A 16,785-nucleotide genomic window follows, 5' to 3' on the forward strand; every position below is an offset into this window, starting at 1 on the left:
ACAGATGGACAGACGGATATGCCTAAATCGCTATTGGGGACGCACTGAGAAACCGAAAACACCTATTAAAACCGACTCGTTTGTGATATGTGACAAAGCCATAGAAAAATCATTAGCTTCTAAAGGTCAGATTACACATTATGCTAAAATCATATGTAAAGCGAAATTTTCCTCATTTATCTTTTACATTTTTATAGCATACTTTTAGACGCTCCCAAGAAATTTTAGACTAAAATGAAAAATACACTTTAGATACTCGGACATAATGTGTGATTTGGGCCTTAATTCTTGTTCTATGAAACTGTGAAATGAAATCTTTTATAAAGGAAAAAAATGTCAAATGAAAAATTTTATAAAGGAAATATTTCTCATTTCATATTTTCATAGAACAAAAATCCAGCGCCTGGTCTTAATGAATAGTAGTTTATATTAACGCGCACTTTCCTCCATAAATAGCAAATTTGTTATCGTAGACATAAACCACTAAAGCAAAAAAGGACATCGGTATTTTAAACTTCTATTTTTTTTCAACAGAGAACACAAAATGCCGCAATAACAAAATCCTTGAAAATGTATATACACTTCTATCCCTGTGTATATTTATTGAATTATTATGACAAATTTTATAAAATATTTGCTAAAACGTTGCCCCTAAAAGCTAAAGTAAACAAAGAAAATTCAATTTCCGTGGAAAAAAGTGGACCATATTCCAAAGAATAGACTTGCAGAGAATGTTAAAGTTCGAATAATCGTTGTGACAAGGAAGACGGTAATGTGTACAAGCCAATGCATACTTCCTTGCGGGCAAAGGCAGGGTTGGAAAACGACAACCAAAAGATTTTCATATATTTTAATAACTATGAGGATAGGAGAATTTTTAACTTCTGTGGCTGGAGAGAGAATTTAGAATAAATAAATACAAGTGTGTTCACAGTGATGTGTGGTATATAGTTTATATTGTATAGTATTATTTTTTATTTTTGAAAAATTGTTGAAAGCCCCTCAAAGTATGCCATAAAATATGAAAAATATCACTTTACATATGACCCTAACATAAAGTGTAATCAGGACTCAAGAGCTATTTTACATATTATTTTAGAGTAGAGCTTAATTCTTTGGGCTCCAAAATTATTTTTAAACTAAATAAAACTCTATACCATATAAACTAAACGGAGATGAAAAAACTGCAACCAATTTCCGACTGCTGTCATTCTAAGCCACTCGAAAGACAGCTGTTAAAATTTTTCCCAGTGACAGCTCATTATATTGTTTACAAGCGTACAAAAGCATTTTGGTCAGAATTTTACAGAAAAAAAAGTTATTCGTGATGGAATTCAATCGTTATAGTGTGATTTCTTTATATTTGGCTGGAAAACCAGAAGTGACTATCGTTAGAGCACTCCAGCATTTCAATTTGAATAAATCTTTTGTGTCTCGTACCACCGCTGATTACCGTGATACTGGATACTGGTGGCGTAGCCCGACGTCAAGGAAGCGGGCGGAAGAAAACAGCAACATCAGCAGAAATGGTTCGAAAAGTAAAGAAGCGACTTGATCGAAACCCGCGTCGCAGTGGCCGAACAATGGCTCGTAAGCTCAACATATCGCAATATTCCATTCGGCAAATATTGAAAAATGAGCTCGTGCCATTGAAATTCCAAAAAGTGCAAGAACTTACACTGCAACAGAAATAAAATAGACTCAAAGGAGCTAAAGAGTTGCTTCGCTCGACCGAAAGTGGTGAACTGCCGAATTTGGGTTTCTACGATGAGAAAACATTCGTTGTCCAGGTGTTTGTTAACAAACAAAATGATCGTGTTTACTTGCCAAAGAGGTCAGCTGAAAATGTGCACCTTCGGTTGGCCACCAGAACTCAAGCTCCGGCCATGGTGATGATGTGGGCCACCATAACAGCCGATGGTCGCTCTCCGCTCGTATTAATCGAACGTGGCATCAGAATAAATGCCGAATATTATCGCGAAAATATTCTGGAGGGTGTATTAAAGCCTTGGGCGCGCAAACATTTTGGCCGCAGACGTTGGAGATTCCAACAAGACTCAGCACCATCGCACACGCCACCCAAGATTGGTTACACCAGAACTCAAGCGCCGGCCATGGTGATGGTGTGGGCCGCCATATCAGCCGATGGTCGCTCTCCGCTCGTATTAGTCGACCATGGCATCAGAACAAATGCCGAATATTATCGCGAAAATATTCTGGAGGGTGTATTAAAGCCTTGGGCACGCAAACATTTTGGCCGCAGACCTTGGACATTCCAACAGAACTCGGCTCCATCGCCCTTAGCACTCGCCACCCAGGAATGGTTACAAAATGAGGGTCCTCGCTTCATTTCCAGCGCACAATGGCCCCCAAAATCTCCGGTTACCAATCCGTTGGACTATTGTGTCTGGAGTATTGTGGAAAGCAAGGTTGGCACTAACAAATATCAAATCGATCGATCACCTCAAGCAAACGCTTCGCCGGGAATTGGGCCAAAATACCGCAGAGCAACATTCGGGCAGCGTGTGACGGTTTCATTGGCCGTTTGGAGGCCATAATTCGTGTCAAAGGTGACCAATTCGAAGAAATCTAAACTTATTCTAAAATTTGATGCTATTTCCTACATTTTCTGCTTTCATTTAATAAAATTTAAAAAAATGTAAAAATTATGGCGTTTGACTTTGTTGGGCTTTTTTTATCACACCCTGTGCACTAAAGATTACAATGTGACATATTTATATTAAAAATATATTAATTTACATTACAATTTAATTTACATTATATAATCTATTTAATTGCGCAAAATTATAGGAAAGCGCCTAAAAGTATGCTACAAAACACTAAAAAAGTCACTTTATGTTTGACCTTAACGAAATGTGTAAACTAGCCTCAAGGACAAATTACATAAGCGTGGTCGACTTCTTCAAAGTGATAGAAGATACTGTAAATTGTTTCAGTGAAATAAAATGTATTTTTAGATCAACAATGAAATTCATAGTATTTCAAAAAAAAAAGCTCATCTGCATCTCTTTTTTACCCTAACTTGTCATTGAGTCTATAAAAATAGATTTAAAAAGAAACATTTACACAAAATCTCAACTTCCCATCTCTGGCCATGACAACCATCCATACTCTCGCCCACACACACACACTTGTTAAGAGCTTAAGATTAATTCAATAGAATGGAGCAGCATTGTCATGGATTTTATCCTCTCACACTTGTTCTCCCAAAAATATGAGGGCGAGGTTCATAATTGTGTTTGGCCAAGAGATTTTGTTTTGTTGTTTATTTTGCTGTTCAACTGCTGCTCCCCACACTCAAACACATACTCACACTCTCTGACTCGCCAACATAATGACATCTCCCCCACACACACACATATGGTTGATAACTACTTTATGAATAAAAGGATGACATCCATGTGAGATGTGTAGTAGTAGTTCTATTGTTTATCAATATATCACTGTGTTTATCTTTATTCTTTTCCGTATTTTTTTCTTTTATTTTGAAGAGTGTGAGTGTGATTTTATTATTCTTCCTGTTGTTGTGTGCCGCTGCATGCAAGTAAAACGCGAGGGAGGTGGCTGGGGGCGAGAGGTTGAGCCACTTGACAAGATTAGATAAAGTGATTATTCAATAATGACGGAAGTATGACACAAAAAAAAAACACAAATGACAACATATGGCGGAGAATATATATTTTAGTTATTTCTTCTTTCTTCCCATTCTTCAAAAGGTTTCCGCAAAAATAAAGCAGAGAGATATTGGGGACAAATTCCATATTGTATCAAAAAATTTGTGATGAAAAATTGCGTTGGGAAATAAATTTTTTGAGGTTATGTGTTAACACGTGTTGGAAATGTTAACAATGCCCATAATATATTATGTTTTGGAAATGGAAACCAAGACACCTGTCCGAGGAAAGATAGAAGATATTTTGGAGGTCTTCAAAGAACGGAAAATCCACTACACAGATTTTCCTTGAAAAGAAACCATTTTTCATCTTTTGTCGACCAGACTATTTTATTTGAGTTTTATTAAAAAATGTCTTCCCAGCTAAAATTCGGAGGCTGTATTAACCGAATAACCCATTATAAGGTAATGTAACCAACCTACATTGGGCAAATTTATTTCTCTTTTGAGAAGAGCTTAATGCCAAGCTTAATGGGTAACGTCGGCGCACACTTTGACATTCGACTACAAAAGCGAAGGTTTAAGGTTCGGCGTCGTCAAACGAAAAAAAGCTAAATAAAATACGATGAGTTATTGATGGAGATAAGAGACTTTAAACAACCCTTCATATTCCAAATCAAGATACAATGAAAGCATGTTAGACAGTAAATCAAAAAGTTGCAGGTTCTATACCAGCGGGGCATAAACAACAAATTGAAAAAATGACTTCTAAAAATAAAGCAAGTACTTTTTTTCTTATTCTTTAAAAGTTTTCAAGGCCAATAATATAATAACTATTTGTTCGGGCGATATGGCCCAGTAGAAATAATGGGCTGGTATGTAAAATCACATATTTTTACAGAAAACTGTAAGAGGCCTTCATTTTATAGAAGTTCTTTAAATCTGTCTTTAGGACACCTCTAAACAGTCTGCGGCCTAGGGAAAATCTTTAAAAAGTCTTCTATCTATGGGAGAACTTTAGGCGGTGTTCTGTCTGTATGGAAGGGAATCTGTCGATAGAAAAGCTTTGGAGGTCTCCCCTTTTTTTAGGGAACTTATACAGGTCTTTCTTCTGTCCTTTAAAATGTCTTACTTCTTTAGTAGATGTCTCGAAGATATTTTGTGTATGGAAGGCCTTAAAAATGTAACTTCTCTATACAGGAACTTTGAAGGATCTTCTGACTACAAAAGTTCTTTGAAAGGTCATCTCTCTATGGAGATCTTTTAGAGTTGTCCCGTCTGTATAGGATATTTAAAATGCCTCCTCCGTATAGGAGACCTTTCGAAAGTCTCTATGTATACAAGGCATACCAAAGGACTTCTATCAATAGAAGAACTTTGGAGATATTTTCTATTTTCCTAATGTTGTGCAGGCCTGTCTTTAAAAGTCTTATTAAAGATCTTTCCTCCATACAAGCCCTCAATATAAAATATATAGAAAATACAGTTAAAAACTTTTTATCTCGATAAAGGACGTTCAGATCACAGAAGATTTTTATCATCTATAGATATAAAAATCTTCTGTGGTCAGAAGGTCCTTTATAGAGAAAGAAAAGTTCTTTCTGTTTGGGAGATTTTTTTTTTCAATGGGATTATTTTCATATAAAAGAAGATTTTTAGATCAGGACCAGGTGAATGCTCTCAGAGAACGTAATTTTACCAGACAATCAATCTGAACCATTAAAAAACAATGTAATCAGAAAGTTCTAAAATTTGGGAGAACTAAGAAGTACGGTTCTCCAAGCCGCCCTGATTTAAATCATCGATGGCCATCAATGAACGGTGCTAGTGTTGCCAGCATTTGTCTGTCTCTTCTCGACGAAATAGAAATCAGTTTTCCACAAAAATCCCTAATTTTAATAAAATGTATTCAAAAAACGTAAAATTATGAAAGAAGAGTCTAAATTAATGTTGAGAGCACTATTGACAGAACTTAGAAACTAACATATTTTGTTCGGTAACTAGAGGAGAACTTTCGTTAATTTCTGAAATTATAATTATTTTTATTTTACCGGTTTTTGTCGGTAACTCAAAAAATGAGCTACAGAATCTCATTAATGGTACTTTCGTATTTGGATAATCCGACGGAACCAAATTCGGGTGGGTATTTTTGAGCCTCAGAATTCGATGCATAAACTAGCATATCTTTAATATTGCCGCCATTGTTTCACAAGGGTTAGTACTCTCCCAAGAACTCTCTTATTTTTGGAGTCCTGGGTTTTAGATCAGCACTGCTCAAAACCGTGAGCTAACACATGAGTCCAAAAAAGAGATTTTTTTAAGAGAAAACAAAAATGTTATTTTATTTTATATTTCTCCATTAAATTCAATTGTTATTGGGTGTTGTCCAAAATTATTAATAAATCAATTCATTACAAAAAATAATAAATAATATTTTCACATTAGTTTTTAGAATATTTAAAAGAACTGAGAGAAATTGGACTGATGAGCGAGGTCTGGTTTTTGAGCAGCGCTGTTTTAGATCAGGGATGGGATGGACATTCTATGTTCCCCCAATTACTCTCTCCATCTCTTTTTTCAATGGTTCTGATTGTGAGTGTGAAGAGAATTATGATCATTGAAGGCACTTGTACCTGTTCTAGACATTCTCACTCCCGTCAAAGACCTTTCAAAGGTCTTTTTTCATGGGTCAAGTTGCTCAGTCTTATAAAATTAATTTCAATTTTAATAAAAAATGCACATATTAATCTCTTTACTACCCTACCTAACCTAATCGAATGATGAAATTTTTTTCCAAGATCAACATCTTACAAATGTCATTAGCAAGCTAATATTCTAACCTCACCTAGAACTTATTATCCCCTTACAGTTGAATTCTGCAATGAAAACCGTGGAAGTCAAATTACTCCGGAGCACTACTTTTTTATCTTCTCAAGTGGAAAACTAATTCGCAGTAATTCAATTTAAAAGAAGCTAATCTGTCATCATTCGTGGCCATCATTCCGAGAGCAGCTTCCTCAATTGGTCATTAAATTGTGAAATGCCATGCAAGTTTCTCCAGCTGTGTGATGGCGCTGTAAATTGCAAGGACCCCATTTGAGGAGCCATTATAGGGATTAGCCATTTCCATAAATCAATGTACTTGATGGAGATTGGAGAAGGGTTGTCGTTAAGATGATATACAACAAATACGTAACTTGCTACATGGGGAAAAGGGGTGGGGGAGGAATGTGTAACAATCCATTCTGCATCTCCCTGTTTTCCCTATCTTCCCAGTATTTTGTTATGTTTTTCTAATGAATTATGATTGCATGTCATTTGCAAGCAGGACGACTTGCAAAAAAGGGAGACAAACATTTATACGTACGTACTCACGCATGTATGTATGTATGAGTGCATGCATAAATCCCTCCCTGATGGCTATAGTGAGAAAAGAATCTCTTCTACGAATATTTGCATGCCCTCCAGGAATTATGATTTCCATGGCAGAATTTCACTCACCTCCAGGAAACTAGTCTAGCTAGCTTTTCCCCCCATTAACTGTTGCTTGAGATTATCAATTAAATCCTGCAAATTACTTATAAAAGTTACGACTCCTAGGACCCCTCTGTAAAAAGTCTACTCAAAATGTCAAGTAAATTAGCTCCATGGTTGGTTGGTTATTTGGTTGGCCGGCCTGCCTAGAACTCGTTGCTGGGTGACAATTTTAATTAAACAAATTAATAAATAATAATTATGTTTTCTTTCCAAGCAATTATTAATATTTAACAACGAGAGAACTTCTAATTCACTTGACGGCTGTTATGAAAAGGAATGGCCTTTCGAAAGGTAGGGGGATGGGGGTTAGGGGGAAATTGTCACAAAATAATGCAATTCCCTGGGGATGGTTACCACCATCGTTAGAGGATGTCAAAATTAATTGGAGATATTGTTAAGGCTAAGAGGCTTGTAGTATTATAAGTTCTCCTAAAAAGACCATATATATGTCAATAAAGCTTTTCTTAAAAAATCAGCTTGACGTGAGCCTCCCTTTATACTGAGTACCTTATCAATTCTCAGCTTCTTTCTGACGTTGTCTTTAATAATACCATTTGAAGCTAAACCTCATTGATGCTAAGTAACCTTGTGTTGTTGCGGAAATTGATTTCCTTTTCATTACTCAATCGTAGTTTGTCAATGAGCGATTTTTATTTACCGGACGACAATTTCTAGGTTATTTCACCATGAATTTCAATTTGCCGAGGAAATATTGTGTTCTGCTCACAATTTATTGGTGTGTTTACCATAGCCCTACCTCCCGGATAACATTCACCTGGAAGGCTTATCAGAAAGTAAACAAAGATAAAATAGTAGGCGGAAGGGGGAAAAATTTTGATCACGCCACATTGCGTGATATTTACATACACGCACATACATAAATAACAACAATACAGGGTGAGATAAAAAAAACTGCAAAAAAATCAAACGGGATAATTTTTACATTTTTTTTAATTTTTTTTTTTTTGAATGAAAGCAAAAACTGTCGGAAATATCATCAAATTTTAGAATAAGTTTAGATTTATTCGAATTGGTCGACTTTGGTAAGAATTATGGCCTTTAAACGGCCAATGAAACCGTCACACGCTGCCCGAATGTTGCTCTGCGGAGATTTTGGTGACCATTGTGCCCTGGAAATAAAGCGAGGATCCACATTTTGTGACACGCTGCCCAAATGTTGCTCTGCGGAGATTTTGGTGATCATTGTGTGCTGGAAATGAAGCGAGGATCCTCATTTTGTAACCTGTATCTGCGTGATAGTGTGATTTCTTTATATTTGGCTCGAAAGCCACAAGTGGCTATCGTTAGAGCACTCCAGCATTAAAATGTGAATAAATCTTTTGTGTCTCGTAGCATCGCTCGTTACCATAATACTGGTAGCGTAGCCCGACGTCAAGGAAGTGGACAGAAGACATTCATAGCAACATCAGCAGAAATGGTTCGAAAAGTAAAGAAGCGACTTGATCGAAACCCGCGTCGCAGTGGCCTAAAAATGGCTCGTGAGCTGAACATATCGCAATATTCCATTCGGCAAATATTGAAAAATGAGCTCGGGGTAAAGCCATCGATCGATTCCAAAAAGTGCAAGAACTTACACCTTAAAAGGGAGAAAAAAGACCCAAAGGATACCAATCCGTTGGACTATTGTGTCTGGAGTATTTTGGAAAGCAAGGTTGGTACTAAAAAATACCAAAGTGTCGATCACCTCAAGTAAGCGCTTCGCCGGGAATGGGCCGAAATACCGCAGAGCAACATTCGGGCAGCGTGTGACGGTTTCATTGGCCGTTTGAAGGCCATAATTCGTGCCAAAGGTGACCAAATCTAAACTTATTCTAAAATTTGATGCTATTTCCGACAATTTTAGCTTTCATTCAATAAAATTGAAAAAAAAAATGTAAAAATTATGGCCTTTGACTTTGTTTTTTTTTTATTTCACCCTGCATATCACCTTCACAACAGATCCTGTTTTAGCAAAATTATTTGGATGTGTGTAATTTGAAGAGAGTTGAATACTTATTTCAGATTTTATGATCGTTTTTTTATTTAAAACTTTGACCCTATGTGGGGAAGGTGTCAGAAGGAATGGTCCGATCCCTACAATCTTTATAACAGATCTTGTGTTGATGGAAATATTGAGATGTGCCAAGTCTGAATGGAATCGGATGTTAATATCGTGTTTTATAAACTTCATGAATATTCAAAATTTTGACCCCTTGTGGGGGAAGTACCAGAAGGAGTGAACCGATATATCCCATCTTCGCATCAGATCTTGTGTTAGTAGAAATAATGGGATATGTAAAATATCAAAGGAACCAGATGCTTATTTCGGATTTTTTGATCGTTTTGGTTATTTGAAACTTTGACCCTTTGTGGGGAAGGTACCAGAAGGACTAGTCCGATCTCTACCATTTTTACAAGAGTTCTTGTGTAAATGGAAATATTGAGATGTGCCAAGGCTGAATGAAATCGGATGTTAATTTCGTGTTTTATGAGCTTCATGAATATTCAAAATTTTGACCCCTTGTGGGGGAAGTACTTGATGGAGTGGGCCGATATATTCCATTTTTACACCAGACCTTGGGTTAATATCAATATTGTGATACTTGTAATTTGAAGGCGATCGGACTCTTACATCACATTTTATAAGAGTTATAATTATTCAAAATTTTGACCCTTTGTGGGAGAGTTACTTAATGGAGTGGACCGATATTGTCCATTTTCATACCTGACCTAGCTCTGATGCAAATATTGAGATTTGCCGCACCTGACCTAGCACTGATGTAAATATTATAATTTGCAAAGTGGGATACTCCCCTCGAGATCAGCCAGACAGACAGAGGGACGGACATCGCTAGATCGACTCCAAATGCCCTGAAACGGATTTAGTCCAAAGAGACCTAGAAACACAGCACTTTTTTCCAATTCGCTACAAATTTTTCTTATAATTTCAATAGCCCGTATGTGGTGTGGTAAATGCTATGTGGACTTGACAGCATTCGTTTTTAGGTCAAAACTCCAAATAAATTCTGACATAATTTTTGACACATATTTTGAAATATTTCGGAGAGAGCTTTGAAATTTATCTTGAGATTGATCCAGAAATATTATTACCCAAACAGACACAGTTTTATCATACTCCTCGATCCTTTTTTATATGAGGTCAGCCTCAACCCCAATTCATTGCTAGTTTGTGTACAGTGGTCTCTAAATGAGGATTTAAGTGGTTGCGTCATTCTTTGTCGTTATTTATCGATTTTTTGGGTTAATGATTTGTGCTTCTTTTTGTGATAAATTAATTTTGGGCCAAACATTGAATACCCTCCACCATTTGGAACGAATTTGGAAATTTAAAAAATTTTAAAAATACCGAATATTGCCGTTATATTGGGATCTATACGACGTGGACCTACATAGGCATTGTTTGCCATTAGCCATTACCATATTCAAATTCGAAACTTAAAGTAAACGGTGAATAATGTAGCTAAAATCATCAAAATATTGTATATAGGGAGATACCAGTACATCGGAGCTGTGCGAAGACCTGGACCAGAATAGACAATTTTCTGTCACAGGCTATAGCATCCATTACTAACGTCAAGTACGATATGTCAAACAATTTCGGTGGGTATTGTACCTAAACTCGTCAACATACCGAATATAGGGAGGTACTGATATATGGGGACCATACGAAAACCTGGACCTGCATAGACATTTTTCTGTCACAGACTGTAGTTCCCATTACGAACTCTAAATACGTAATTTGAAACAATTCCGGTGAATAATGGCACTAAAATCATCAAAATACCGAATTTTTGGAGGTACCGTTATATGGGGTCTGTACGAAGACCTGGACCAGCATAGACAATTTTCTGTCACAGGCTGTAGCATCCATTACGAAACTCAAATACCAAAATACCGGTGAATAATATTGCTAAAATCATAAAAATACCGATTATTGGGAGGTACCGTTATATGGGGGCTATACGAAGACGTGGACCTGCACAAACAATTTTCGTGTCTTAGAGTGTAGTATCCATTTCGAACTTCTAATGCCAAATTTGTAACAATTCCGGTGAATAATGTCGTTAAAATCATCAAAATACCGAATATAGGGAGGTACCGTTATAGGGGGGCTATATGAATACAAGGACCTACATGGCCCATTTACGAACTTAACCTGCCTACTGGAAAAATAAACATGTGTGCAAAATTTTAGCCTTCTATCTCAATTCGTTCGAAAGATAGCGTGATTACAACAGACATACGGACAGACAGACGGACGGACATGGCTAAATCGACTTAGAATTTTACGCTGATCAAGAATATATATACTTTGTTGGGTCTGACATGAGTATTTCGAGGAGTTACAAACGGAATGACAAAGTTAATACACCCTCCATAGTATGGTGGAGGGTATAAAATGTATAACATTGTCGTCCCGTTTATTCTCACCCTTTCTCTCTCTCTCTCTCTCTCTCTCTCTTTATCTCTATTAACACTTTGTGAATTTAAAAAAATTCACTTGGTTTGCGTCTTTGCTAGATACGTTGTAATTAATCCTTACGGACATGACAGAATATCTATTCAATTATTCCGTTGGAGTGGAACTTCAACAGATCTTCTATTGGCAGAAAATCTTCTGCAGCTCTGCTATAGGCAGATAACCTTCAACATGTTTCTTATAGACATAATAATAGTTTCAACAGTTGCTCTGCCACAGCTCTTGTGATCATAAAATTAAACATTTCCAATATTACCAAAGTATTCAAAATAGTCCATCGCTTTAATATTCAATATTCCCCTAACAAAGTCTAAATCTTGGAAAAAATAACAACAAATTCTCATGTTTTGCTCTTTGTTAATTTCCTTTAACAGAAAATTGACTTGAAATCTCATCATACTTTTGTTGTTGTATCCTCTCCTCTCTCTCTCTCTCTCTCTCCGAAATGGAACATAAAATACATTGCCTTAGACATGGCTAAGCCGTTTATTTCCAATACGCAAAAGATTCCAATACGGCGATGAAGCCGATGATGCCGATGACAAAGCAGACTCGCTCCCCTACTCACAGCCTGCATTTGTGTATTTGTGTGCGTGTGTGTGTGTGTGTATCCTTAATAGGAGTAGTAACCACATTTATTGTAATATCCTGTGGCTTTTTACCGCACCAAAGCACTTGAAGTCGCCTTCCGTTCGAATTTGTGTCAATGTCCTGGCCAAGGGAAAGAACCCCGCTTAGGCTAAGTACTTTGGATGAATGTGAAAATACCAATGGTCGACATTAATCCATATGGCTTTAGTGCAAATGAGAATATCGATTATTACACAAATAAAAATTAGAAATATTATTACCCAAAAATTGCAATAAATGGCCATTCTAAAGCAATAATTTTTCCACACACACACTCGCACGAAGGCAAGAAAAATCCGGTGGTGTGGAATTTCCCCATTTCGATGTCAAAAAACTGGTGGCCACTCGTAATATCTTCCCTTCTCAAGTACCACCACCAGTTGCTTATTTATTTGTTTGTTTTTCTCCCTCTCTCCCCGGCCCCTCTCTCCGTATTGTTTATTAAGTAGCTTTGTATGAGTGTGTGTGTGTCTATGTCATTTTTGTTATCGTTCCACTCAACTCACCACTGTTTGTTGTTATTGACGTCCATGCCGAGTGTGGTTAATGTCCTACTGCGCTGTGCATTGACATGCAGACACTGTTGCTCCGTACAACAGGAGGTCATAAGTTCATTAAGTTTAGGTTGATTGGGTGCTTAAGGAGAGGGGTAGGAGAGTGGGGGCGGTAAGTCGACTAAGACTTAGTTGTATTTTAGCTAATACAAAGTAGGTCGGTCATATTTTTCGTTCTTTCTTTAGTTTATTATTCGGCTTTGCCATTCATTTTGAATGGACTTCATTAAAACGCCAAAAAACGAAAATAGAAAAAGAAGAGAGCAAATTTATCTACTCTTTTGACGAAAGGGGCAAATAACCTTTTATAGAAAATTAATTTCAATGTCAACTGTCAATTGACTGGAATTAATTTTTGCCATCGACGTCACTGTTGCTGAACGCAACCATAAATTAGTTGGTTGAAATAAAATGTAAATGTCAAGCGGATAAATTAGGTTGTGAGGAGAGTAACCTGTTGGAGAAAGAGGCAAAATATTGCCAGGATATCCACCATCGTGAATAAGATCCACAACCGTGGATAAGATATCCACCACCGCGGATAAGATTTCCAGCATCAGGGATAAGATATCTATAATCGTGCATAAGGTATTCACCATAGTGGATAAGATATCCACCATCGTGGATAAGATTTCCGTCATGGGGTAAGATATCCACCACCGTGGATAAGAAATCCGCCATCGTGGATAATATCCACAACCGTGGATAAGATATCTACCATTGTGGATAAAATATCCACCGTCGTGGATAAGATATCCACCATCGCGGATAAGATTTCCGGTATGGGGGTAAGATATCCACCACCGTGGATAACATATACAACATTGTGGATAGATTTACAATTGTGGATAAGATATCCACCACCGTGGATAAGATATCCACCACCGTGGATAAGATATCCACCATTGTGGATAAGATATCCACCACCGTGGATAAAATATCCACCACCGTGGATAAGATATCCACCACCGTGGATAAGATATCCACCACCGTAGATAAGATATCCACCACCGTGGATAAGATATCCACCACCGTGGATAAGATATCCACCATCGTGGATAAGATATCCACCATCGTGGATAAACTATCCACCATCGTGGATAAGATATCCACCATCGTGGATAAGATTCACAAGCGTGGATAAGATTTCCACAACCGTGGATAAGATATCCACCATCGTGGATAAGATATTCACCATCGTGGATAAGATATCCACCATCGTGGATAAGATATCCCCACCGTGGATAAGATATCCACCACCGTGGATTAAATCCACAACCGTGGATAAGGTATCCACCATCGTGGATAAGATATCCACCATCGTGGATAAGATATCCACCACCGTGGATAAGATATCCACCATCGTGGATAAAATCCGTGGATAAGATATTCACCATCGTGGATAAGATATCCACCATCGTGGATAAGATATTCACCATCGTGGATAAGATATCCACCACCGTGGATTAAATCCACAACCGTGGATAAGGTATCCACCATCGTGGATAAGATATCCACCACCGTGGATAAGATATCCACCATCGTGGATAAAATCCGTGGATAAGATATCCACCATCGTAGATAAGGTATCCACCATCGTGGATAAGATATCCACCATCGTGGATAAGATATCCACCATCGTGGATAAGATATCCACTATCGTGGATAAAATCCACTACCGTGGATAAGATATCCACCATCGTGGATAAGATATTCACCATCGTGGATAGGATATCCACCATCGTGGATAAGATATCCACCACCGTGGATAGGTATCCACCACCGTGGATAAGGTATCCACCATCGTGAATAAGGTATCCACCATCGTGGATAAGGTATCCACCATCGTGGATAATATATCCACCATCGTGGATAAGATTCACAAGCGTGGATAAGGTATCCACCATCGTGGATAAACTATCCACCATCGTGGATAAGATATCCATCATCGTGGATAATATCCACAACCGTGGATAAGATATCTACCATTGTGGATAAAATATCCACCGTCGTGGATAAGATATTCACCATCGTGGATAAGATATCCACCACCGTGGATAAGGTATCCACCATCGTGGATAGGCTATCCACCATCGTGGATAAGGTATCCACCATGGTGGATAAGATATTCACCATCGTGGATAAGATATGCACCACCGTGAATGAAATCCACAACCGTGGATAAGGTATCCACCATCGTGGATAAAATGCACAAGCGTGGATAAGATTTCCACAACCGTGGATAAGATATCCACCATCATGGAAATAATATTCACCATCATGGGTAAAATATCCACCAGCGTGGATAAGATTTCCACCACCGTGGATAAGATATCCACCATCGTGGATTAAATATCCACCATGGTGCATATTTCCACTAACGCGAAAAACATATTCACCACCAACGAACCCTAAAACATGTCAACCATTTCATTTGCAATTCTCACCTCATTTCCCCTTCTCTCTCTATCTCTTCTTTCCAGTAAAACGCTCCAATGACGCTCAGTCGTCCAGCAAGAACACCGCTGAATCGGCCTTGAATAAAAAATCCAGTCCCGAAGTTGTCCCAGCTTCCTATACAGCACCACCCAGGCCCAAGTCGAATTTCATAGTACAACAACAGCAGCAGCAACAACAACAAAACAACCAAGACAACAATGTGCTGGAGAAGAACAATGATCTCATCAGTTCTGCCATTGCAGCTGGTCTCACAGCTGCCGCCGTGGAGGCAGCAGCTGTGGCGGCCAATCAACGTGAATTGGAGCAGCTAAGGCGCCAGAATCCCCAACAACAATTGTATTCCAGCGATGAAGATGATAGCGATCAACAGGCTGCTGCCATCAATAAACGTGGCATTAGCCAACAACAACAATATGGCTACACCAATTTGGCACCACCAGAGAATACCTATCCCGATAATTCCGGCTTCATTCCACCACCACCCAGTGGCCGCTATGCATATCCCTATGGAACCTATGAAACCATGCCACCCAAGGAGCCACAGACACCACCCGGCGTCTGGGGTGATGAACTGATCGACTCGCCACCCAATGTCGTCTACACCGACATCGATGAGTACGGCATGCCAATGTCTCGAGGTAATTTGGACTCTATTCTGTGTTGTCGATGTCTTCAATGTTGTCTCCTACTGGTCGCATATACGAAAAAAAATTAAAGTCTGCCAACTACTTGTACTTCCATATCCTTTTTCAGTTCCCTCGTCATATCACGATAAAGCCTACGATAATCTGGCCACTCTGTTGAATTCGGAGAGTTACATGGACTCGTTGCCGTTGCCATATACGGGCCGACGTTACTACAATGCGGTGGGAGAGACCAATGACAGGAACAAGAGAGCCTACAAGGTGTTCAATCAGTTGGCCAATAAGTTTCCCGATATGAGGTGAGTTGGCTCTTCTTAATCTGATGTTTTGAATTTTAATGTTCTCTCTCTCTCTCGTTCTCCTCTCAGATTGAAACGTGACACCAAATTGACCCCTGCTGATATGTTGGCTTTGGTTGCCTTGGTTGAGGCTGGCGAACGTGCCCGCAAGGATACCGATGCCGATGCTGGTTATGCTTACCCTCCCGAGAGTTATGTCCCCAAATCGTATGGCCTAAATACCAACAACAATAACAATTACAATCTTGGAGCTTATGATTATCCAGCCTTGGGTCAAGTTGATGATAGCCTAGATTATAATAATGGTCCCTGGCCAATGGAGCCCCAATCGATGGTGGACTATTATGGTGTCCCCATGAACATGGAACCCGTTGGCAAATACGACACACCCCGTTTGCCCGTTAAGGAGAATAAATACAATGATCGTGAGTATTAAAAGAGAGAGAGAAATATAACTGAAAAGAGTGAAGTACAGAGAGAAAAAAGAGAAGAGGCCTTAAAGAGAAATGGAAATCTAGAAAGGGGT

At 38.3% G+C, this 16,785-nt stretch overlaps 1 protein-coding gene across 2 annotated transcripts in view; it reads left to right on the forward strand.

Moving 5' to 3' along the window:
• Nucleotides 1-16,785, forward strand: part of LOC101894516 (uncharacterized) — a 52,848-nt gene that overhangs the window by 31,925 nt on the left and 4,138 nt on the right. Inside the window, exons 3-5 of one of the 2 annotated variants that reach the window (XM_059121191.1) lie at nucleotides 15,340-15,954; nucleotides 16,034-16,259; nucleotides 16,329-16,684. In XM_059121191.1, the coding sequence (XP_058977174.1) occupies nucleotides 15,340-15,954; nucleotides 16,034-16,259; nucleotides 16,329-16,684 (1,197 nt within the window). The remainder of the gene's footprint in view (nucleotides 1-15,339; nucleotides 15,955-16,033; nucleotides 16,260-16,328; nucleotides 16,685-16,785) is intronic. The other variant, XM_059121192.1, reaches the window with a different exon arrangement.

This window comes from Musca domestica, unplaced genomic scaffold (assembly GCF_030504385.1).
Source record: "Musca domestica strain aabys unplaced genomic scaffold, Musca_domestica.polishedcontigs.V.1.1 19, whole genome shotgun sequence".
NCBI classification, from domain to species: Eukaryota; Metazoa; Arthropoda; class Insecta; order Diptera; family Muscidae; genus Musca; species Musca domestica.